The sequence below is a fragment of the Phaenicophaeus curvirostris genome, chromosome 12 (genome assembly GCF_032191515.1).
Source record: "Phaenicophaeus curvirostris isolate KB17595 chromosome 12, BPBGC_Pcur_1.0, whole genome shotgun sequence".
Taxonomy (NCBI): domain Eukaryota; kingdom Metazoa; phylum Chordata; class Aves; order Cuculiformes; family Cuculidae; genus Phaenicophaeus; species Phaenicophaeus curvirostris.
Window position 1 is genome coordinate 2,844,225 of NC_091403.1, and position 26,059 is coordinate 2,870,283.

At 37.8% G+C, this 26,059-nt stretch overlaps 1 protein-coding gene across 2 annotated transcripts in view; it reads left to right on the top strand.

The window, feature by feature from the left end:
* The first annotated feature begins 929 nt into the window (after nt 1-929).
* TLN2 (talin 2) overlaps nt 930-26,059 on the top strand; it is a 94,198-nt gene continuing 69,068 nt past the window's right edge. For both annotated transcript variants that reach the window (XR_011338314.1, XM_069867073.1), the window contains exons 1-11: nt 930-1,023; nt 10,326-10,496; nt 12,575-12,672; nt 13,324-13,453; nt 14,791-14,943; nt 15,822-15,964; nt 17,461-17,588; nt 20,292-20,355; nt 22,497-22,601; nt 23,309-23,464; nt 24,342-24,443. Coding sequence is in view for 1 of the 2 variants with exons in the window: in XM_069867073.1 (XP_069723174.1) it covers nt 10,361-10,496; nt 12,575-12,672; nt 13,324-13,453; nt 14,791-14,943; nt 15,822-15,964; nt 17,461-17,588; nt 20,292-20,355; nt 22,497-22,601; nt 23,309-23,464; nt 24,342-24,443 (1,215 nt within the window). In the remaining variant the exon portion in view is untranslated. The remainder of the gene's footprint in view (nt 1,024-10,325; nt 10,497-12,574; nt 12,673-13,323; nt 13,454-14,790; nt 14,944-15,821; nt 15,965-17,460; nt 17,589-20,291; nt 20,356-22,496; nt 22,602-23,308; nt 23,465-24,341; nt 24,444-26,059) is intronic.

Below are 26,059 nucleotides of genomic sequence, written 5' to 3' on the forward strand. Positions count from 1 at the left end.
AGTTGGTAAGTAGAAAAATATATGGCTACTTCAGCAGTAATTAACCCACTTGAAAAAATGAACATTATTTCCAGTCACGTTTGTTCAAGCTAGTCCAAAACTATAACACAGTAGAAGCAATTTTTGGTTTTTTACATCAGGTTTTGTTGTCCGCTACACTTGGTATGTTCTTCAGACATTCAGTTTTTGATAAAAGTCCAGTAAGTGTCACCTTTATTGATGGGAGGCCCTGAATAGAGGTGAAGAAGCTTCCAGCTAGTACTTGACTAAACTTAACTGTACATCCTTTGTGCATTACTGGAAACTTGTGAGGCACTGAGAAGTTGTATGAGTGTGGATTATGGGTCTAAATTTTAAAGTAGCAAACTACTGCAATGTCAAACAAAGTCTAAAAAACAAATCCTAAAAGCACCCAAACAAAGCTCACCTCCTCAAGACAACAAAAACTTTGAAACAGTTGGTTGTTTTTCTGCAATCATACTTTGAGGAGGGTTCACCATAAAGGGAAATTGCCTGGAGAGGCTTGTGCTGTGCTGTTTTCTGCTGAATTACTCCACAGAGAGACCGTAAACCATGGAAGTGCACAGTTAATGCAAAATAGATATCTTTGAGAGGTCAATGTGATGGTTTAATTTATGTTGACACGCAGACTTGTGCTGTAAATTTAAGTGACTAGACAATTTCAAGGTATATAACAAATGAACTCTTGAGTTTATACAGGTATGACCTTTTAGGTGTGAGTAATTTGGAAGCCTAGATTGAAATTTATTTTCTTGAACTGAAGGCTTTTTAGCAGTGCAAATTCTGACTCTCAAAGAGAAAAGGAAACTTAATAACTTGCAGAGTTACATCCTTTCCATTATGTTGGCAGAAGGTACTTTAAAGCTAGAAACTAGTGAACTGGGGATAAGAAAGTAACTTGTTTGTATCTTGTGTTACAGACCTTGTTACAGAAGCGTTCCACATTGTCAAGCAGTACTTTCAGACAAGCTTATTTTCTATTAAATGAAGTTTAATTTTGAGGTAAGGTTCTGTTTAATTTTCTTTATTATGTGTATAATGACATCAGAGCTTGTACGGTAATTAAAGACTTTGATCTGCAGCCTCTATATATTAGTGTAATATTTTCTTTGGAGAATGCATGAAATGTGGAATACAGCTGTGGCTGTGTTTGTGAAGAGAGAAATCAAGCTGAAAAATAAATGTGATGCAGGAATCTTCAAGCTCCAAGTAAACACTGCAATTAACAGCCAGGGCACTAACCTGACCATTACAGACACTGACTATTTTTAAACAGTTTCCAGGGAGACTGGAGAATATAATCGTATCATCATATCATAAATGAATTCTCTAAGCCTTAGGAAAAACGGCCATGCCTTTCACTGGTATGAGAACAAATAGCTGAGAAGATGACTTAGCTTTGTTTCATCTTAATACTTGTAAGAGGTGGCAAGCGAAACCAAGGAAAAATCATTCCTATTGTAACTTCACAGCTACATTACCGTTTCTATACTGTATTACTTTGAGAAGAGAACTTGTTGGCTTTGGGCAAAATGTTGATAAATCTTGCTCCAGATTCTTAATCGGCTGGAGTTGTTTTGACCTTGTACACATCACTGTTCTAAATGTGTCTCTGGCTTTGACTGCTCATCTGGAAATGGTGCTTGTAATGCTAAAAGGTCGCTAATGGAATTTTGGCCTGCTATTCTCCATGTTTGAGAACTGCCTTTAGTGAACTTTCAAAACAGCCTATAATTAAAACAGCATGTCAGTTTATATCAGATATGTACAAGGACAAGGTTAAATGAAGTAAAATCACTGAAGAGTCTTATAGGAGATGCATTTCATCATAGGTGCAAATCTTAAGTGAAGGCTAGATTATTAGCAGCACTCTTTTGTTCTTGTTATTAGATGGTTGGATCTAAATAATTGCAGAGCATTATTATAATCAAGCCTGTCAACAAGATGCATTTAACTATGGTGTTTTTAAGAATAAAAACTGCATTAAGTCTTCTTCAGCAGGGTTTCTGTTTTCCTCATTTCTCTGCGGCTGCTGTCAAATCACTGTTATCAATTATGGTATCATATAGCAGGGCTACAGATGTTGATTAGCTTTTGATTTTAGCAATTTAAAAAAATATTATCTCTTTATGTAATTAGACTAATTGTATCTGGCTGTACAACTGCTTGAACTGGATTGGTAACTACTTACTAATCAGACAAAGCAGGTGATTTGGAAATATTCTTGGTTTCTTAATGGTGAACGGAGATTCCCCTGAGGAAACGTTTTCAGTTCATTCATGCTGGCCTGATTCAGGAATGAATCTTTCAGAGTCCACAATGATTTCTCTCCTTTCTGTCGGTACTATGTCAGTGCGACCGGCTGCTGTGTGTGTAAGTGAATGGTAAGAGAATAAATCTGTACTCCAGAAATTCAGTGACCTCTTCACATGGGAGGAGCTCTTTATCAGGGAGTGCAGGGATAGGACAAGGAGAGATGATTTTCAGCTGAAAGAGGGCAGATTGAGATGAGATATTAGAAATAAATGTTTTACTGTGAGGATGGTTAATGTTCCCTAAGGTAGGTAATCGAGTGGAGTATGTATGGAGTAACTTTGATAGGAATGGTTGGACTTGATGATCCGGTGGGTCTCTTCCAACCTGGTTATTCTATGATTCTAACTGTTAAACACTGTTTTCCTTAAAGAAAATGATCAGAAAGTTACAGGGCAACATCAGGAGAGTGGGCAGAAAGAGAAGAATCCTAGTATGATTTACCATGATACTTTTATCTGGAACTTAGTGATATTTTTTCTGTACCTGAAGAAGAATATTCCTTCTTTTTCTTTTGGATGGGCAGGGTGTGTTACTGTACCAAACCCGCAGCATATTCTGAACTCACATGTTGCTTTAAAAAAAAAAAGAGGAAATGCAGAGTAATATTTAGACCACAGTAGGTGAACCTACAAGGTCATATCCTCACTGTGTCATTTAATGAGTTAATGAACAACTCTGAGTGGTTTATTATGTCCTGCTTCAGGGTGGTTGCCAAGAATGGCAGGTGTAATTCAGAACTTTGAGTAGCGGCTTTGAATTAATTCAGTGGAAAAAAGCATTGAATCGAGTGTGCTCAAAGGTTGCAAACGTAGACATAAAAGCTTAAAAATGCCCAGCTGGGCACGCTGCTGGCTCATGTACAGTAACTGTTGAGCAACGCTCCGAAGTCCTTTTCTGCTGGGCAGCTTTCCAGCTGCGCTTCCCCAGGCCTGGAGCATTGCATGGGCTGGTTGTGACCGAAGTGCAGAACCCCCTACCTGGCCTTGTTGAGCCCCATCCCTTTGGCCTTGGCCCAGGTGCCATTGCAGAAACTTCCTCCCCTTGAGCAGATTGGCACTCCTGCCTAATTTGCGTATGTCTACAACTGAAACGCTTCATTTGGAGAGGAGCCTAACAAAAGGATGTTCATTGCCTGCTCTTTTCTACAGAAGCTCATGTTCCCTCTTTTCAGCTTTCCTCTGCAGTGTTCTTGCAAAATAAGAACAAAAACCTGGAAGGCCTCTTCAAAGAATTTGGTCACTGACTACCATATTGGAGATTCCGATGCCTGAGGATAATTACTTCTGTGTTACAGCTAGTTCCAGTCAAGCTCTCTGCTTCTGTTATCAAAAGCTCTTTCAGCTGTGCTTGGAACAATAGCATTCCTCCTGTAGTCCCTTGTAATTCTGTCTTCCTTTTGAAGACACCTTCAAGCAAGTTGGTTGCAATTATGCCTTTTGGCTTAAAGAGTAGACTGTCGTTGAATTGCTAATAAGCTGACTGTCCTGTAAACAACTCTTAATTAAGACTCAGATATTTTGGTCTTACATAATTCTGCTTGAGGATACTTCCTTGCTGGGTTCTTAGGAAAATGGTTGCTGTTCCTGTACAACTATAATGTGTGAACAGAGAAAGGCACGATTAATACTTGCTAGTGATTAAAGCCTACTTTCACAGGAGCCTTTCAAAGTTTTCCATAGTTCACCTTCATTTTACTGTCTTTTCAAGTGTCGTGCTTTTAACAGTCAGTATTACGCACTGCAGACAAATGGTGTGAATTTTTCCTGAGATTCTTGCAGGTTTTAACTTTCAGCTTGTTTATCAGGATGTGTGGTGTGCCTATGCAGGCATTTTGTTTGAGTAGGGCTTTTCTCAGGGCAGGGAGGCCTGTAAATGTGCATTAAAGTGTGTGTATTCTCTGTTTGTAAATGCGAATGGACAGTTAAAATTCAAAGTACCATCATCCTTGATTTTAAAGCATGATGCTTTCATTTGCATTCATAATTTTGGAGATACCATGTGTGGCTATCGGTACAACTGGGTTTGTATTTTTGAATGCCTTTTGCTTAAGGAGGTCCATAAAACAAGTGTTTAGCATTTTGCAAACAGAATTTGATGTTTAACTGCCATGAACAACAGAAAATGTGATATGTGCTATTTTGCTGGTGCCCCATGCCAGCAGGCAGGTGACAATGATACTGAAAAGAATAGTGAACTTTTGTGTCACTCAGTTTCCTTACAAAGTTAATCTAGTATAAAAATACATAGCTTTACCTATACTAGCATGTATACATGCAGCCTTTTAGACTGTGACGGTCTCATGACCTAGATTTGTGTTTGCTCGAGCCTGAATGAACCAGTTAAGCAGTATCTCCAGGGAGACAGACTAAATCATAGCAGAGTCCTGCTTTTTACCATAAGCACTGGCAGTGGCAACTTTGCTTTAACTGAGTGGGCATAGTCCGTATTTGACAGTGTCACTGTTAGCTGTTCCACATTTGCCTGGTTTAGAAATGCAGGTATTTTTGGATTGTGTTTTACTTCAAATACTCTATTTAAAAGGGTGTGAAAGGCAAAGAACTGTTCCGTATCCTCATAGCAGTAAGTAGAGGTAATATTAAAGTGAGATTTTGCTTTCTCTGTTTGTTTAGCAGTGTAGTTAAAAATAAACAGGTAATATCATGGCCCCATCAGCTGTCAGACACCACAAACATTAAGGGAGAAATGGTATAAATTAAGCCAGGTGGATATGTGAACGATTGGGAGGTCTATGTTCTCTAACTGTTCTCCCCTTGAAGTCTCTTTTCTCCCATGCATCTGGTAAGCTATTCTTCTGCTCTTTCATTGCATGATTTTACCTTGATGATAGTTGATTCCTGTTGAAGTAACATGCAAACTTCTGTCCCTGTCAATATTCAGAGAAACAGCCTTTTACTGTGAGTTACATGTCTTTTGAGAGTCCTTGTAAAACGTTTCTCGGGATAACTGTTCCCCTTGCCTTAGCCTGTCTCTTTGTACGGCAGCTGATGAGGTAGTTGTAGCATCACTAGCACCTTCCCAGTCCGGCAGAGCTGGGCTCTGGAGTAGGATTCATTTTTTTAGGGAATCTTAAGTTTTACAGTGACCCGGCTGGGAGAGTGACCATTCCTTACCACACGTTGCTCCCTCTCCTCTGCTAGAGAGTGCTGCTGCCTTGGACATTCTGGCAAATCATGTGTATAATCACTCGATAACCTAGTTCTGTCAAAAAGGAAGGGGAAGTTTTTGCAAAAATGCAATGACCAGCACAAAAAAAAAAAAAAAGAAGAAAAGTGTCAGAATTGTTTGAGAAAATGATTATGCAAACAGAAACACTGGCAGCTCTGAGAGAGACCGTTAACTTCTGGAGCTGGAAGAGAGCTGGTTGCTGCTGTGGTTGTGCCATTGCTGAACTGCAGGCAGAATGGCAGGCATTCCTCTAGCTTGAAGTTGCTTTACTCTAAAGAACCTTAATATTGCCTCATTCTTATGCCTTCCTGTTCAGCACTTGATAATATTTTATATGTTTGGGATATTTTGTGTGTGTGCTTTGTTTGCAGAGTATCTCAGTGGGCACGTAGAGGTCTGCTCATATTGATTCTGGTTACAATCTTGTTTTGTTGGGATTTCCCAGAGCCTGGGCGCTGTTTTGATTCAGCTTGAGGCCCTGACATACATGCTTCAATATGTACCTGCAGGCACTGGGTTCTCTCACTGATGATCTGTGGGGATTTTTTTAAGTGCTTGGAGCTGCTGCTGCCTCTCCCAAACCTGTCAAATGCATAATTTATCACTTCAGTTTCCAGCCTAGCAAGCAGAGATCAGTCGCAGTCTGATTTAGAAATTACCTACTTCATTACTCACAGAGAATTAGTACCAGGCAAACCATTCCTTCCAGAAACCTCTTAATTTCCAGGAACTGTTTTACTTTTGACCAGCTATTCCAGAGGCTGAGTGATATTGGGGAGCAGGAGTCCATTACCTACACCAAGAAATATTTAAATGTGGTGTGAATCAACGTATAGAAGATAAAGCGAACATGGAAGCTATTTTCCCCTTCTTTTACTCTGTGATCTCAGCTTTTTTCTTGACCAAGTTCTTAGTTCTTTTGAGAAAAAACAGTTGTCCTATTTTGGCTGTTGCCCAGAAGATGCAAACTTCCTGTCCAGGTTCTTACTGAAAGCCAAGTGAGGAGGTTTAGAGCCTGAGGGTAGTCTGGAGAAGGCAGATGAAACCCTTTTTCTGATCTGAGAACGCATTGTTGGAGGAAGCTGATAACTCATGGGCTCTTTTCATAAGGTCTTTTTTCATTAGACTTTCCTTTGGTGTCTCTGAAACCAGTAGCACTGAGTTGAAGGAGACCAGATCAGAACACTGACGTATTTAGGTCCTTCCTTCTTTAAGAAGTTGAATTTGACTCTGAAACAAAGGAGTGGCATTGGGAGGACACAATAACACGTAGATAACATGTTCTCAACTCATAAAATTGTGTTAAGGATGGTGAGGATCAGTTTGCTGTGTCTGTGTAGGGCAGGGAAGAAGGTTTCTTTCGCAGAATGGAAGGCCTAGGTTGAAAATTTGGTTGGGTGGGGGACTACCACACAAAATATAGAAGTAGTAAAAAGTGAAAAAAACTCAGCAGCTTCCCCGTGGGTGTTGTGGACTCTTTTTCAGTGGAGTTTTGTCAGAATGGATTCAAAGAGCATTTGGCAGGGACTGCGTAGAGATTCATCATCGTGCCGTGTGAAGGCGATGCTGCCTCTTTATGTTCCTTCCAGCAGACGTGTTTTTACTTTCCACGGTGCATGATCCAAAAGTAAAAATATTGACAAGCCAAGAAACTACTTAATGTATTTTAAAAAAAACTTTTGTCTAAATTTTAAGAAATCAGGCCTCTGCTTGTTTTGAAGTTTGAATATGTTGCACAATGTTGAACTGGTTAAACTTCTTTCAGGTTCTGACTTACTCTGTTCTGGATCTCACAGGTGAGATCAAGTTTATCTGAATGCTCTGGTTTGCTAAATTTATGCCAACCTAGCATATACGGAAGAACAAATTGCAAAATCACAATAATTTTCTCGGAAAACTTTAGTTTCTTTTTTATTTTTCCGGTTAAAATGTCATTGTCAGCCTTCACCATTTGACTTTTCTTTGCCTGTTTTTCTCCACTTATAAAGAGGGAGATTAGACACGGCAGTGAATTGGAATGTTCCTTGATGTGAGTTAATACCTTTTTTTAAATCAATTTTTGAGTGTTACGTATGAAAGAGTTAACTAAAAGCTTAAGTAGATTTTTCTATTTGCAAGTAAATGTGTCTGTCTTCCTGCCATAACCTCATGGCCCTTCGCTTTAAAAGAAAATGTTACTTTCTGAAATATTAAAAGATTCAGCTGTACATAGGAATCATAATATTAAATGACAATAATGTACATGAGACCCACTACTGTTAGTGCTGGTTATACGGGATTTGTATGGCAGGAAACTTTCAGGTTAGCTGCTAATTCATGACTGTTCAGTCAGTTGTTTCATATTCTGTACCAGAAATCATTTCATTCATTACACACAAAGGGTTTTTCAGATGGATCCTATTTTATACCTCAAAGCAAGTAGTTTAGTTCAACCATTCAGAAGATGCTGTGATGTGTCTGTGCAACTGTATTATATTCACTTTGCTTTATTGTCAGTGAATACAGACTCAGTCGTCTGTATTACTCATTTAATCTTAGCAGAAGAGAGGAGACATATTTTGATGCCTCTACTAAAGTTTTTGAAAAGATGATTTTTGAATGTGCTTACATTTTTCTGTGAATGACTGTTTCCATTTATCAAGAGTCATTCATACCAGAAGTTAAGACTGCAGCTTGTTCATGGGGAAGTTGATGGGAGTAAATCAGTATCCATTTTGCCTTTTAATAGACAAGATACTCAGATTAAATCTGCAGATGTGATGTGTGTGGCTTGCAAGTGCGAATGCTCAGCTGCAAAAGAAAGCAAAAAGAGGACAGCTTTCACTAGAACTTACCTGTACACTGGCGTTGCTTTTTATAATTTCCTTTTTTAAGAGGAGTACAAAACAGGTGAGAGAGCTCAGCGAATTGCCCTGATCTAACACACGGACCAGACAGAGAAGGGAGGGGGAATTGTGGCTAACCTTACCACACTGGAAGCTGACAGCCAGGTTTAAGAGGTCACCTGTGAGTTACAACTGCCTTCTGAGCAACTTGCTCAGACTGTTTTCCAAGCTGATGTGTCTCTCCTCCAGCTGTTTAGTGTGCCACCTTCTTTTTTTTTGAATAGTGCACACAAGCACACAGAAACATAATTATTCTTCTGGAACCATTCTGGATCATGAAAAACTGTTCCAATCTGTGGTTTGTCAGGGTATTTTTGGTTTTCTAATGCTCTGAGGTTTGCTTATCTATTAATAATAAAGTACTACACTGGACCTAGTTATGGTGAATCTCTATGGAAATACTGCAAAGGTTATTTTTTTGTCTTCTATTAATTTTGTGCTGCTGCTATATTGAACAATTACTTCTGGAATATAAAATACCTTTTAGACGGGTTTGGAGAATTTGTATTTCATGTTAGGAAGGAGATCTTAATTATATTTATCAGACATCTGCCTAGAATGATTGGTTCAAAATACAGATTGTTTTGTTACTGAACACAGATAGATTAAGAGAACATCAGGGTGTGTACATTAATTTTACTTGTATGTTTTATCACACATTCACCCCTTTTACTTGGTCAGATTGTCTTATATCTAGGATTTTATGGTGGTAGTGGGTGGTCTTGGTAGTACTAAAAATCTGACATAGGATAATTTGCTTTTGAGAGGCAGATGGATGTGCTGCCAGAGAAATACGGGGGAGGATGACACCTTAGAGACAAAGCTACTCATAAATGTTGTAGATAGAGAAAATGATTTTTCTGCTCTCTGTGCCTTGGAGAAGGAAGCTCAGTGCATCAGTGCAGTGATGAAGTGTAGATGATGGTTCCTTCCTATTCTTTCAACTGATTTGCCAAACATTGCCAAGTATCTAGGCTGTGAAAAGATGCACAACTGGGGTTTAATTTTTTGTTTAATGGCTGGGATTTGTGCTGCTCAAGTTATCATCATTATCAATGGTCCGTAGAATCTCACGTCCTTGTATTTGAAATACATGTACATGAATGCAGAAAGAATTTGGGAATTCTAATAGATTCTCTATTTATGCATAAAGAACTTCAGTTCTGAAGAGTTCTTGGAGATCACTGTGGAAAGTCTAATGATGGAAGAGTGGTTTGGAGTGTTATGACAGCAAGGGAAGACACTCCAGACAAAACCCAGACTATCTACAAAATGAAACAAAACAAAAAGCATCTGTAGTTTCCTGTTTCTGTAGACAAACGGTGTCAAATTCAGTGAAGTTCCTGAATTAGAACTGACATGAAAAATAGCTCATTCTTGAAGCTCTGAGTAGCAGTGCAACAGGATAAAATAATCTAGCAGATCTGTGGGGGGACTTGGAAGAAACCCAACACAGCATTGCACGCTTCATACTCTTCAGAAAGGAGAAATTAGGTACTAAGAAAATTCTGCTTTCATTTAAGCAATGATTCTATGCTGCTAGTTACGAGTGAATCTAAATTGCCTAATAAAAAGGTGGGTTGAGAATTAAAATCAGTTTCTGTCTGTAGTAAACACGTTGTCAGTATAATCAATAAGTGTATTGTTTTCCTATGCATCATTTTGATACACCTCAAAAAATATCAACTTATAAAGTGTGTGTACACAAGTTTTTTTGAAAATCGATTTCCAGTATACCAAGGAAAAAAGTGTGTTTTGGATAGTTTCTGGCTTGATGATGGTAATGAGACTTTATATAGAACTACATTTGAATGCTTATAATTCCACTGAACTAATTCCATTTTGTTTAATAGAGTTGAGTGTATTAAAGCATTAAATGGAAAATCCTCAACAATAATGCCATTACTGCTTTTTCAGATATTTCTGTAGGAACTTGCAAGTGACTTGACACCATGGTAGCTCTTTCGTTGAAGATCTGTGTCCGCCAGTGCAATGTAGTGAAGACGATGCAGTTCGAACCATCCACTGCAGTGTATGATGCCTGTAGAGTTATTCGTGAACGAGTGCCAGAGGCTCAGACAGGGCAAGGTGAGTTCCTGTATTTGTCCTAAGTTGATTCGTTACCTGAAGTGAAAATAAACTTAGAGCCACAGTTCTTTTTACACCATTCTGTTCCTCCATTCATCTTCAGGTTGGAGGGTTTTATTCTTTCCTTTACATCATAAGGCATAAAGTACAAGCAGATTTTTAAGTGGCATAAGGTAGCTGCATCATTTTCCTTCCTTCTATCCTCATAAGAGTTGTTTCTGCAAAGCATGCTTTTTTTGGTGAAACTGTGACTTTTTCAATAAATTGTATGTACCCCTGAAAGATTTTTTTTCCCCAACTTGGAAAGTAATTTTTGTGGTACCGTCTTTTTAAAGCCATATTTGTAGCAATGCTTTCTAGGAACATCTGGGCAGATTCATTTTGTGCCTCAGTAAAAGGAATGGCTGGTCATGCTCAAAATGTGCGGAGGGAAATGTTTGGAACTGGTTAATAAGTAAAAGCATTACTGTGCTGTGCATACTGTGTTAAGAATGCTGGTTTGTGTTAGTCAAATTTAGCTGTCTCTGTACCTACTGACCAAAATGGGTCAATGTAGACTGTGAAATGTGGCTTCCTTGGACTAAAGCTCTAGTTTAAATGTAGTCGAAGTTGTCAAAAAAATTCATATTCTTCAGAAGCCTGTGGTGCTGTATTGTATATAATGCCACTGGAATGTGGTTCGTAAAGCAGATTGCTTATTGAGTTTTGTGCACAGCATTCAACCTTTAGATCTGTTTCAAAAATCTTGTCTGAACTGTTAGAAAAACTTACCAGTAATAGACAATATTACTGTTATTTAGAAATGCTTCCCCTTTGCAGGAGTCCTTAGGAAGTCTAGCTATATGGCTTGAGTTTTTCAGACGTGAGCTGTGCGCTTTCACTATAGTGATCTCTTAGGACAGTTATACTGAACAGCTGTTGAATTCAGGGAATCTGAGTAATAAGTACCCTCGAATATGGTGAACCTCACAGAAAAGCCTACCAGCTCTCTTCTGGTTATACAGTAGGACTTCTCCTTTATGTGTGACTGCACTGCAATTACAAGCTTCTGGTCATGTTATGATGTTGAGCGATGAATAGCAATAAGGTTACTAACAATATCCGTCCCCTTTCTTTGTGGCTGTTAAAATGTGTGTGTTTACCTGTTAGTTCAGAGGCTCACAGAGCACAGAACAGGCTGATCGTGTTAGTTCCTGCACAACAGAAGATGTAAATGACCTGCATTACGACTGCCAGCCAAGCACATTTCACCTTGCATGCTGGTACAAAGGTAGCTGTGATTTTAACATGCAAGTTGCACAGCTACTACTGTTTCATCACTAAGGTGCATGCCTCAGAAATGAGGGTCTGAGCAGTTTGTGCTTCCTCAGGAATTCTGTGCAAGGCACTGTCTGCTTCTAAATGTCACAACCTATTTATAGGCACAAATTCTGAAGTTTTACATAACTGATTCTCTGTCGTAATTTGTGTCATAAACATCTCTGTATGTATAGATCAGTCGGACTGCCAGTGAGATTTTTAATGAAGATTGCAGGAGAAGTTTTTCTTACTCAGTTTATTTTGGAAGGTTTCTTCCCTTGAAATTGTGTATCTAAGTCTCGTACGCTTCTCTTAATTAAATGTAAGCTCTCTTACGTGCCTGCCTGAATTAAAATGTGTTTAATATATATGCTCTTTAATGAAAATTGTTGCTATGGGTGACATTTCAAAATGAAACAGTCTGAAAATTGTAGCCCAAAATACTTCTATTTCTGGTTAGTCAATTCCAAAGCATGACCATTTAAAAAAGGTCATCTTAAAGTGAAATAATTATAAAAATAATACAAATTTCACATTAGATGTGAGATGTTCTTGCTTAGTGAAGCTTTTGTTCAAGTCTTCTTTTATGCCTGATCTACCCTGCTGTCTGCTGCTAAGCTAAATTTTTTTGAAGCACCAAGAAAGATTTCTATCCAAATTCATTAAGAATGGAGGGCAAGTGTGATGGAAACGTAACCCTGAAGCTAAACAACCTTGAATAAAACCATGTTGGCTTTATTAGGTTTGATGTTTTTCAGTGAGTCTGTTTTGTTCCACAGCCTCCGACTATGGATTATTCTTGTCAGATGAAGATCCTCGAAAAGGTATATGGCTGGAGGCTGGAAGAACACTGGATTATTATATGCTGAGAAATGGGGTATGGTGCAAGTCTGTCGCTTCTTTAGTCAACACATTTTTAGAAAACTTGTTTCCCAAGTAGCAAGATCCATGTTCAGCGTTTGGAGGGGGAGGAGGGTCTTGAGTCTGTTGCTGAAATTGGCCCAATTTTCTTCCTTGTGGAGCCTCAGTTGTTAGTTTTTTCATTTGTCTGACGGTGACTGAGCTGCTGTGTCCAATAATGCCTTCATGGAATGATTAACAGATAAAAATAAGGTTTGTAGTAAGCTTTATATTTGCAGTGACCTTGCGTTATACTGTAGGTTTCTTGTATAGTGAGGGTGATGAGGTCGTACCTGCTTATGTTATGGCCAGCCTGCTTACAGCCAAAAGGCTTTATTACCCTTTTTAAATGCTGCATGGGTTTTTGCAGCACAAAGGTACTCTGGTCTATCCTGTCCTGTCTAGTTTTTGGTCTTGCCAGCTAGGACAAGTTCTTGAAAAATGACATTGGTAGAATGATAAGTTGCCACTTTTCAAGTTTGTAACGCAAATACATTTGCCTATATTATAACAAAGGAAAAATCCAGCTTAGGGAGTGGGGATGGAATCTTGTTTTAGGCATCTAAGTTACTGAATTGGTTTTGGTGGCTTCCAAAAGCATTTAGAAACAGTACTGTTTACTTCCTAGGATATATTGGAGTACAAAAAGAAACAGAGACCTCAGAAAATACGTATGTTGGATGGTTCAGTGAAAACAGTCATGGTGGATGATTCTAAAACAGTTGGTGAATTGCTGGTAACGATTTGCAGCAGGATAGGTAAGACTTTGGGACCCACAAAATTAAGAATTTGTTTTTCTGCTATATTTGCAACTTGATTTTGTAGGATGTTTAGAGACTTAGCTACATCCTTGACCTTCAGTATTTAGTAGTTGCAGGCACAAGGTTATCTGACACTTATAAATATGTTATTATAAGCTGCCTTTTTCATACGCTGTGCTGATATGTGATAGAGAAGTAGAAATAACTTTATACTTGGATTTGATGGGATAAAAGGTAAATACTGTTAACCTTGAAATACACCTAAGCTTAGGGCTCCATGTTGTTATGATTAAGAGTTGATCACAGTACTGTATGGTTTGTGAAATGACATATGGAAGCCATCCAGAGCAGCTGGTCAAAAATGTGCTATATTGGTTAATCTGTCTTTGTATTTATCTAAATAGAGACATTTTGGAAAACTAATTAATATTTAACTATAAACATGCATCCAGCACGGATTAGTTTAAATCATCTTAAGCCCTTGCTTAATTCTTATTTAGGATTTAAGTGGCTTTAATTTGATTTAGATTAATTTACTTGGAAAGTGAATTAAGCTGATGTGAAAGTGAATTAATCCATTTCAATTTTGTTTGAGTGTTTCTATGCTGGATTCTAATGTGCTGTGACTAATTTACTTGAAGATGTAATTTGACTTATTTTCATCAGTGTGGTCATGTAGGTGAGCATTTCATTTGCTTTGCTGTGTAACATAAACAAGATTTACCAAACACTGGAAAAAACAAAGCAAAATAAAAAAAATGAGAACAGCTTGGCACATAATGCTGTGAGCTGAGTTTTGATTCAGTTTCGTGTAAAATTAATAAGAAGCATTGGGTTTTAGAACTCTTAAAAAGAAATCATGAATTTCACGTGGTTTCTGTTCCTTGGTCTGCCCTGCCACGTTTCTTCTACACATTGGGGACAAGCTGAAATTACTCAGTTCTCAGGAAGCAATTGTAGGCCTCCGTGAAAGGTAATTTACTGTGGCATTGTCACTATTCTGGAATTTAAATTCCATCAGGTTTTAAACAGGCAACTTCTCTTGGCAGATAACAAAAAAAGTTTGATATCTTTCTGAAATGCAGTGTATGATGGAGGAATGATGTATTTGAAGGATAATGCCAGGTATTGAAGAGGTGTCTTGAATGCAGAAGTTGTAGATTATTTTTGGGATCTCCTTCCCCGTACACTGTTTAAGCATTTCATCTGGAATATCTTTACTATATTTGAAATGAAAGCATTAGTGTTACAATTTATAGGAAAGAATGTTTAATCCATCCTGAAGTGTATTAATTTTTTATGGTTACTAACTCTGGATTTATTTATAATTCCAGGGATAACAAATTATGAGGAATATTCCTTAATCCAGGAGAGCATCGAAGAGAAGAAAGAGGAGGGTACAGGAACACTTAAGAAAGATAGGACGTTGTTGCGTGATGAAAGAAAAATGGAAAAACTGAAGGCAAAGCTTCACACAGATGATGATTGTGAGTAGTGTATTCCAGGATAATTCTTCCATTAATATTTTTGCACAATGGAATATAAGAAAATGATATGGGAATGCATTTTTATTAATAGATTCTTTCGTGTGTCTCAGTTGGTCCCTACCTGTGTTTCGCATCGTTTATATATAATGTCATCTGCTACTGAGTGTTTTCAGTAGGTAAACGGACAAGTTGTTGCCTCTAGCTATGAAAGTTAGTGGATCTTCTGAAGTGGTTTTTGTAACTTTTTTTGGTAGGGAAGTTGTAATTCAAGTGGGAAGGGTCATTGCCATAATGAACATTTTCTCCCCTTCATTAAAGTTGAACATGTAAATATTGATGCCTACTGAAAGCTCTCAAAACGTAGTTCTGTTTTTGAAGGTATAAATTTTAAGTGTAAATGGGGTTTGCCAAAGAACTAAGACAGTATTTGATTTATGTTGTGAAGTCACGAGAACTGTTTTTTCTGTTTTACATTAAGGCACTAAGATAAACTGCGACTGGCAGGGAGCTGTTTTAAATTATGTTCAGGGATAAGTAAAGTAAACAAATGGTTGGTTTTAGGGAGAAAATGTGTTGAAGTTTTAAGTAATTTTGCAATGAACCTTTGGAGATCTAAATTTAGTGTTAAAATATTACTGTAGTTGCTTCTTTAAGTATATTAATGGTGTTTTATGCTGTAGTAAATTCCTGTTTCTCAACAGTGGTGGTCTTCAATTCCCATTTGTAGCAACCTTCAAGACTAATGACTAGAAACAGAAATGATGGCAATGTTTTTGCAGAGTTTCCTCCTCTAGTGGAAATTCCACATGATTTTTATAACAGCTATTAACACTGACAACGCTGTGTATTTAACAATGCATGTATCTGTTCTGTTACAGTAAATTGGCTAGATCACAGCCGAACATTTAGAGAACAAGGGGTTGATGAAAATGAAACTCTGTTGTTGAGACGAAAGTTCTTTTATTCAGACCAGAACGTAGATTCAAGAGATCCTGTTCAGCTTAATTTGCTTTATGTTCAGGTACAGTATATGAATCAGAAGGATAGGTTCTACCTTTTCCGAGGAAATCTATGTAGCTTAATTACATTTTTTTTTTTTTTTTCTGAAATACTCCCATCTTCTAGAATTCCAGTTCTGGATGTGCTTTGATTTTACCTTTTTGTCTGTCCCTCCAAGAATACATGATAGTACAAAGGCTTTGCTGGATAGATTTAGTCAAATACTTTCAACCCAATAATGGACACGCAACAAAAAATCCACTGACTTTCACATCCTTCTCATGGTTTCCTTAAAATTTATGAACATCTTCAGTCTTCTAAGTTGTTCTTTTCAATTCTTCTCCCTATTCGTCTTATAGATGATGATTCCTCTGTAATAGGTAAACTCAGGTCAGTCTTGCAAGCAGCTTTCTGTTTCTCATTTCTTTTCTCTTCTGCCTTGTCAGTGAGAGAGCTTCTTCTGCACTCCCTTTCTAGTCTTCAACCCAGAGAGCACATGAGACAGGCAGCAGGCTTCCTGTTCAAAATGGACCATAACACTGGGATTTCACCTAGGCAAGACCATTCCCCAAACTGTTAGAGGTTCTATATGTACCTTAGCAAAGTGAAAAGTTTTATGCAGAAAATACTGTTTAACTGAAAGTTTCGGTGCAGTTGCCTGTAGTGAAGTCTGATAAAAGTAGGCTTTTAACATCTTTCTTAAAAGCTGTGCCTTTTTTTTTAAAGTAAAGAAAATAAATTCCAAGTTTAATGGAATGGTCAGTTATACTTGCAGCTGATTTAAATGGGATTGCTCTGAATTACACTTTAAAACTCTGAGGCAAAAATTAAGATGGCATTTCTTGTAAGACTGCATTACATTTTCAAGTATTTTAGGAGACTGTATCACACTAAGCTGTTCTGCCACTTGGATGTTTCAGACTGCTGTTATTACAGTATATGTTGTCTTTTGTCTATGGATACATGAGCCTCCTATTACCAGAACTGTAGCATGCATCATCTTCTATGACCACTAAATTTAAACAAAAGGAGTGAAAACACTGTTTGCCTTCTCCTGTTGCCCTTTCTGTAATAGTAATCTGGTTTTTAATTACTAGTTGTGCAGATAACTTTACCTGCTATTACAAGGTGATAAGATAAAAGCTTTTACGTGTGCGTGTGTTATCACATCCGCACAGGTATGTGTATATATGTGTACCTATACATAATGATATATATACCTGTGTTGTATTTTATATACCCTTAAGGCAGGAAATGGATGTCAGGTTCTCTTTTTGATGAAAGTTATTACAGTCTTGGTTTCAGTAAGTCTCCCTAGATATTCACCAGAAAATAATCTAGACTTTTGTTTGTTTTATTAGTCATAAACACATCCAGAATGGAATAATAAAGACATTCAGACAGATTAGTCTCTGGATTCTTGGGCCATGTTCAAGCTTTCAAGGAATTTCAGAGATATAATAATTATTTTCAATGTCCCTGAGATGTCTTTGCTTATATATTTATTTGCTCCAATAGGCTCGTGATGACATTCTGAATGGTTCCCATCCTGTCTCCTTTGAGAAGGCCTGCGAGTTTGGAGGCTTTCAAGCACAGATCCAGTTCGGACCTCATGTAGAACATAAACACAAACCTGGATTTTTAGAGTAAACGCTTCTAACTTCTAAATTCGGGTGACCTCAAGTGTAACTATTGTTGAGTTCTCACTGACTAAATGCATTTTAGTTCTCCAAGCAGCAGTAGACAGATGCGGCGTGTGTTCTGTAGCAATCTCCCTGTGAAAGGATAAGTATTGCATAAATCAGCAACCCCGACTGCAGAGGGGACCTTTGACAGTGGCTTATTAGGCAGCGCAGGTCACCACCTCCTCCAGGGTGCCAGTTAAGTACGCGGCTGGATTCCCCAACCACTTGGTCGTGCGGGAAAACTAGGATTGTATTCTTCTTTAGCAGTCCAATTCCGCTTGCTTTTAGTAATGCCATGTGTGAATTAAGCATACATCAGTATATATCACAGATGTTCAATTTGTCAGGAAAGTACACTAATGGAAAGATGCTTTGTTATTTGAATAAAGATTACATTGCTGTGTATAGAGGATGCATTTTCCAATCCTTTTGGTGGCATTTATCAGTTGTTCAGTCACCCTCTCATGGCATTGTATGAATGGAGATCTAGAGTTGTGCTCTTTGTTTCAGACAGGAGTCCTGTTTACAAGTCACCCATCCTTTAACCTTTATTGTGATACTTACTTTGCTGCTCTCAGCAGGGCAATTTTAGTTTAATTGAGATTTAGATGTCTCATTTTTCTACCGATTTTGATTTTATGATTGGTTTGCCTGTAGTAGAATTAACCAAGGGCTAGAGTCTGAGGAAGGGAATATAGGAAGCTAAAAGAGAGCTATTTACTGCACAGTCCATCAAGCCTTGCCTACATACGAGGCTTGTGGATACCTTAATGGGATGCACAAAACACTGGGTGCATATTTAGTTTCTGTCTTGTCTTTTTGCCCTCTGTAGAGGAGCCTGCTCCACAACCCTAAGTCCATTGTGTTTGCCTACTAATTTCAAGCGTACATGCTTATGATTTAGTCTTCATTACATTTGGCTGTACATAGCAGTCATGACAGCCTTTTTGTGAAACCTCCTTCTCTCATTTTATGAGTCTAAACAATGCAAGTGCTCCTGACTTACTATGAACAGTATATATAAATAGTATAGATAAATGCTGGGTTGTTGTTTTTTTCTGAAAATGTTTCTCTCATCCTTTCAGAGACACATTTTAGAGGTTTTTTTAATTAAAAAAGATTGAGATTTTTTTAAAGTTTCGTCAAACTATTCCCTACTCTTTGGTGGACGAACATTGATTCTTTTCAAGGGTGAAAGTTGTTGTATTTTATATAAACTCAACGCTATAGCTCAATATGTGAAATACATTTGAGAGATGCTCATTAACTCACTGCTGAAATATGAACATGCTATAGTTTCCCTTAATGAGGATCTGTCAGCTCATACTGAAAACAGCATGTAACACAATAGTTTTAGTATTTCATAGCAGTTTATTTTAGTTTGCCGTGCCTACAGTATGTTTATATAGAGAGATCTTTTGCATCCTTTTCTGTCACGGATAAATTATCCTTGGCACAGGTGAAGATCGTTGCCTGCATCTTGTTAACACTTCAGTATTGGTTGTTGGAATTTCTTTGAAGCTCAGGCCAAAATAAATTGTGAAAGCTCTTAAACTATCAAATTGCAAATCTTCATGCTCATACAGCTCAAGTTTTGCGTTGCACCTAGAGAGGTATCCTGTGTTTAAACTTCGTGAGAGAATAGGTGGTAAAGGACTTGTACTATTCATGTGCAGATAGGAAGGGAGCAGCTAAAACTGCCCGCCTTTGCTTTTTATTTCTGAGCATGCTTGGCAGCCAGTAAGCTCAGTTCTTTTATCTAGCCTATTTCACTGTCTTAAACTGTCTCTTTTGAGACCAGTGGATATACCTTTATGCAAAGGAAAACCAAACAATTTGTTGGCACTCATGTATATTTTTTTTAATAACTGTAGGAGCAAACTCACGGTAAATGAAGTTACATAAACACTGCTTGCTATGGGTTGTTTTTAGAAGACTTCATTGTCCATCGTAATAATGTGTGATTGAGCCTATGAAATTTTGTATAAAAACACAAGTTTTTTCAGAGTTTAAAGATTCTTTCTGACTCAGCTCCACCCTGGAGGCTGGACTTGTTCAGTTTGTGTTCCGAGACCCTTAGTATCTGAACACTACAAAAATTAGGGCTGGTTATTTATGACTTTGTTTTTGAGATAATGACTGGTATTAAGTGTCCACTTACATGGTGTTGCAGTTATTCAGTAAAATATTAATGTTTTAACATTTCTTGGAAGACACAGAGGAAGAACTTTGGTCCCACACGTCAGTAAATCAAAGTGCTACTGGAAAGTAATAGTGTCTGAACTCAGACACAGAGCTGGCTCGAGCTTTGATATCCCCTTCTTCCCCGGGATTACAATGAGTGTGTTTGGATTTCAGTGGAAACCCCTCTGAGCTGCTGAGAGACATCATATAGTTTAAGAAGGCAAAGTGTCCTAGCTATTATTTACTTTTGATGACTTTTCAAAACATGAAGAGGTATCACATAGGAATGTGACTAAAGAGGGTTGTTGTTTTTTTAGTTATGCAAGGTATCCTTTTGCTCTCCCCCTACTTAGCAAGAGTTTTGTTTTGTTGTATAGCTATTTTAGGAAGCTTGGGAGACTTAGTGCCAATACAGGAGAATGGAAAGCATCCTCAAGAAGACCTTATTAACTATGGAATTGTGGTTTGTTTTTTTTCTAGCCTAAAAGAATTCCTGCCTAAAGAATACACCAAACAAAGAGGGGCTGAAAAGAGAATATTTCAGGTAATTGTGAGGCTGGAAAACGTGCTATAGTTTCACTTTGTTTATAAGAAAAAGTATGAGCTTTCACAGGTGTATACTCAGTATGTATTTGAATTACGTAACTATCAGAAAATCAAGTGTGAAGAATCTGACAGCTTTTCTTTTCTTTCTTCAGCAGATTTATTGTCCTGATCCTTTTTTCTTCACTGATGATTATTCAGTGTACTTTGTTGAAGGGGAGAGAGTGAATATTCAATATTCCTAAGACTTTTTTCTCAGTTGCATTGCAATGTAAGGATGTGTATTTGTACTGAAATAGAAGCACATTAAGGAAAAACAGTTTTATTTTCATGCCTTCGTTATTCAAGTGAGAGCTTCAAGTAATAGGGAGTTGTGCTAGCTAATTCTTGAGTTCAGTGATGTGTCTGGAAATCACACAGGAGTAAAAGACTGAAGCAGTTGGGTATATTATATACTGGTACTGCTGGAAATGGTCTCAGAGTTAGAGTGCTGTAGGCGCACTGAATATCTGTGCCTCCTAAAATAGAAATTTGGCAGTACAATGTAAGTTGAAAAATTCTGAGCTGCTCTGAAGTGGTGCAGCTTCTGGAAGGACATACCAGTGATCTGTGATCTAAGCTTGGGAGGCAAGTTGAAGAGCAGGGGCAGGTAACATGCTTTCTTGTGTTTGTTGTGCTCCCAGTCTAGGATATGTGTGGCTCATTAAATCAGTTCTGCTTGGAGTCTGTGGTACTTCTTTTGGATGAGGATGTCTAATGCTTTTCTGTACACCTTGAGTGGGTAGCAGTGATGTGGCATTTTAAGCTGAAGAAGATTCATTCATTTCAGAGTATCACTATCATGCTTTTCATAGCATATTATTTTTGCCCATGTCAAATATGATCTCTGAGTAATTTCAGTCACTGTGTACCTCAGTACATGGAAAAGTTGATCAGTAAAGGCACTGATGCTGGGCAAAGATATAGTAGCAAGGTAAAATAAGCAAGCTGCCCTTTGGAAAAAAAAATTAGTTGTTTCCCCAAGTTACGAAATTTTTGAGTTTGGCAGGTGATTTTCACCAAATATTCCATCTGCAATCACTGCTTCTGGGTTCCGTGCTCTTTAGGGATCCTGACTGTGTTCTCTGTGCTGAACTCGACAGGTATGATCAGTCTATGTCCTTGGATGCAAAAGGGATTTTGAAGTTGCAGTTGTTCCTCGCAGGGCTCCTCCGTGGAACACTGTCAAGATGGTAACGAGCTGGAAAGTGTAGGAGTAGGAAAGTGTTCTTGGTGCTCCCCCTGCTGCCATCAGTCAGCATGAAGGAGGTGGCGACCAGCCATTCAGATGAGTGTGAGGGGAAGGTGGAGTGTGAGAGGGAATCCCACAAAATGGTGTTTAAATTGCAGGACATTGGGATAGGATTTTGAGCAGAATGATCTAGAGTAGGAGTGCAGATGCTGAGATGAAGTTTCAATAGGTAATATTGGTGGTTGTCATTACTTACTAGTGATGAAATTATCTAAATAATAAATAGAATTGAGTTACAAGACACACCTTGATGAGTATTTCAGGATGAACTATTTAGAGAAATCATTGTTTCTTCCTCACTATAGAATTCTTTTAACATTATAGAAAAAATGTGGATAATGGTGCAACTGGCAAAAAAAAAAGCCCGTTGGAAACACTTGCAAGAAATCAGAAATGCACAATTACAAGGCATGGGGCTGTCATGAATCAGACGTTTTGGGCACAAAGCAAGAATAAATAGTCTGTTCATGGAAAAGTGGGTGCTGAGACTTCTAAATTTTTTAATTTTAAAAAGCCAAATAAAGAGGTATTACTTGTATGAAACTTAATGGTGAGAAATAGCACTAATACTCAGAATTATAAACTGTTTCAGAAGTGGTTTAAATGTACTTATATGCACATATAGAATGATGGTCAAAAAGGAGTTCCATTTGCATAGCTTATTTATTTTCTCCAGTGTGAGGAATCATGGAATACAGTCTTGCTAACATTTCTAGCCAGCATTTTTTCAGATGTTCTAATTGTAATGACTATTACCCGAGCATCTTTAAACAGATAAAAGCTCTATTCTTTCTTTCTCTGTTTCCAGAAAGCATTGTTTCTGCCTAAGTGATACTGAACTCTCATTACAGGAGCACAAAAACTGTGGTGAGATGACTGAAATAGAAGCCAAAGTGAAGTATGTGAAGTTAGCCCGTTCCCTGCGGACCTATGGAGTATCATTTTTTCTTGTGAAGGTACTGTAGATCTTGCTGTGACCACGTTGTGTGGTTGGTTATATATTACCTCAGATTCTGCACTAAGCAAAGGTCAAAGATGTTCTTGCAGCCTTTTTTCTGAAAGCAGCATTTGGAAAAAAATTGTAAATTACTGTGTGGGACAGAATTATCATTTCAGTTTAGATTGTTATCATACTGCTTCCATAAAGAAAGTTGAACCTGTCATTATTTAATTTATTTAAATTGACATTTCTTCTTTTTTCTGTTTATTACCAACAAAGTACTGTCTTCTCCTGAAGTTTTACAAGGAGATGCTGAGGGCAACCTGACTTCTCAGTCCTCCTGATGCCGATTTCCCGTTGAGCTTCTCTAATATGGTTTTACAGAGGAGGTCTTGTGTCTAGATTTCTGGATTGCCATCATGGTTTTTTTTTAATGTAACTTCTAAAGATTTGTTTTCTCAATCCCTAAAAGGCTCTGTTGCCTGGAGGAGGGAAAAGGGAGTGTCCTCTGAACTGCGTAGTAAAGATCCAGTAAAGATCAGAGCTTCTTAATGCATTACTTGAAAATCGCTGTTTATGACCAGACAGACTGAGCCTGGAGTTCTAAATTGCATTCTGTGTGCCAATTACTTCCCGTGGTCAATATATACCACCATGCTTTTCCTTTCTCCTATGGCAAGCTCCATTTGAATGAAAAAAAAAATCTTTCACACCGTGTTATAGGAAAAAATGAAAGGCAAAAACAAGCTGGTTCCTCGTTTGCTGGGTGTCACCAAAGACTCTGTGATGCGTGTGGATGAGAAGACCAAGGAGGTGTTGCAGGAATGGCCACTGACAACTGTGAAACGCTGGGCAGCCTCACCTAAAAGCTTCACTCTGGTAATCTTTTTGTATCTGTTCAGAGGAAAAGAGTCTCTGTGGCAGTGAGAAAGGAAGATGGACTTATACTCAGAACAGTTTCTTTAATGTAACTTGTTCAGTCTGTAGTTTTCTAGCATTAAATAGAGTCACCGAGTCCTAAATTAATAAACTGGCTCCTATCGATGTTTAGGATCACTCTGTATTTTGATTTCTAGTTCCACAGAAATACCATTTAAATCTTTTCAGAAAATGCGGTTGAAATCTGTGCCAAACCACTAAAACAGTTAAAAGATCATTTTTCTCACCTGCCTATTGTGATTGCCTTTCATAATGCACTTAGTGAGTTGCAAGATATGAACGTAAACAAAGCTAGATGGTTCATCAATACATTTGATAATTGTGGATTTAAAGAACTTATATGAATGTGACGTTTTGTTAATTATTCAGTTAATATTTTGGATATGATAAGATTGTTTAAAGTGATAGAGCAAGAGGGCAGTGGCTAGAAAATTGTTTTCGCTTTAATCATGTGCATCTATTTTCCAGTTGCGTGGGTGATAATGCTTTAGAATATAATTCTAAACACCCTTCTCTATCCTTCAGATAAAGGTATGACTAAGTCAGATAAAGTCAGACTTAAGTATCCTTTGGTCCCCTGGCATTTGAATTTATGAAACATCTGTGATGAAGCTGCAATAAAAAGCATCTTTCCCCTTTCCTCCCACACTCCCCATATAGAATCTTGGAGCAGTTTTATTTACTGTTGGGTATAATAAAATTTCTGTACAAACATTTTTTAACATTTTAATTCTCTCACTCATGTTTGGTACTGTTTCTTCATTTATTTACTTTACATTTGCATTGAATTTTTTTAATTTTTCCTGTTTTCCTTCAGGATTTTGGTGAATATCAGGAAAGCTATTACTCAGTACAGACCACTGAAGGAGAACAGATTTCTCAATTAATTGCAGGCTACATTGATATAATCCTAAAGAAGGTATAGTATTAAGATGACATGTAGCAATAATGCAGTGAAAATTGCTATATAGGAGTGCAAAAGCTCAAATGTGTGCAAGCTGCTGTTTCTCTCATGAAGTCAGTGTTGACATTTTGAAGTTATTTATTTTTTACCTTTCAGTAATATAAGCACTTTCCCTTTACCTCAAGTCAGCACTTCTGGAAAACATTAAGGCTGTTAACTATAGCGGTGGTGTAGGTCAAGGCTCAGTACAGCGTGCTAGGGGTTTGCTGTTCTGTCTGGACAAGAAACAACTGACTATGAGTGTATATCCAGAAAAGAGTCCAAAGCTTCGTCTGTGGATGTTAAGCTATGGAGCAAAGTGGTGAATGAAGTTGTAAGAAGTGATCCAGGGGAAGCTGCATTTAAAACTATAATAAGGACTAGACAATAGTTGTCCAGCAGCTCTTGTGTGTGATGAAGCAATGCTGAGTAAACCGAAAAAAAATTGTTATGTTACTTTAAAACTACTCTGTTCGGTAAAGCTAAGAATTACATCTCAGTTGTGCAGAGGGAGGGATAAAATCAGTGTTTATGAAGAGGCCAGACTGTCTTGAAACTTGGTTTTATGGAGTGCACCTGGCAGGAGAGAGAAGAGCTCGTATGCATCTCTGGCATTCAAAATATTCACAGGTAAATGAGCGTAACAGAGAAAACAACCACTTTTGCCAACAAATGTGGAGCTGAATGGTCATTCTCTAAGCATGCAGTATAGAAAAGTGAAGTGTTACAAATAGCACTGGTTGCTCCTTGGCAATTTTTTACCTTATTAAGCTTCAACCAAACTACATCATTATTTGCTGTAGTAGATTTTAATAGTAAAGGAATAACAGAAAGCTAAGTAGCTCAGGAGAATGCATTGCCTTTTTCATGTGAACAGTGTAGGATATAACATCAAGTGTTATGAAATCAGAGGTTGAGGAGGATTGCCAGAATTCATCGCAGTACATGCCTTTTTCTTTGAGGCTGTCAGTCTCAGATTTAATAAATGTTAAACTGCAGGTTTCTATAGATGGTTTAAAACTTGATTCTAGCTCTTAAGCTTCAAAAGTAGCTTTGCTGTCTAATGCCAAATGAAAGCAGCCTTTCTGTCTTGATAGAATACAAATGTGCATATTTCCACTCCTTTCCAGTCCTTTGATTTCTTCTCTACAACCTGCTGACACAGCTAGCTTTAAAACAAATGAATTAGGAACAGGTTAAATAATAAATGCCCATGATGTTTCATGATGCGAGTGAGAATCATGCAGTTTCCAGTTGTCGAGCCCAAGTTATGTCTGTGATGCATGCTTCAAAGTATGGGTTATCACTTTCAGTTGCATAATGTTATTCTTGGAGTGTTTTGGTCTATTCCAGCTTACTTGTTCTGGTGCAGATTGGTGGTGCATTTTTTCTGCTAAAGTGTTTCTGGTGCAACACTCCCCAACCCCTCTTGTCCTACAATTTAGTGATAGGTCATTAGTCAGTTGACAGGGAACCCTGAAGGTGTGATTGTTTCCTGTTGTTTCTAGTGGTTTAGACTTACTCCCCTTGTGTATCTTCACCTTCATTATACCAGTATAAAAAATTCCCTTAAAGTCAGATATGTGGACTGT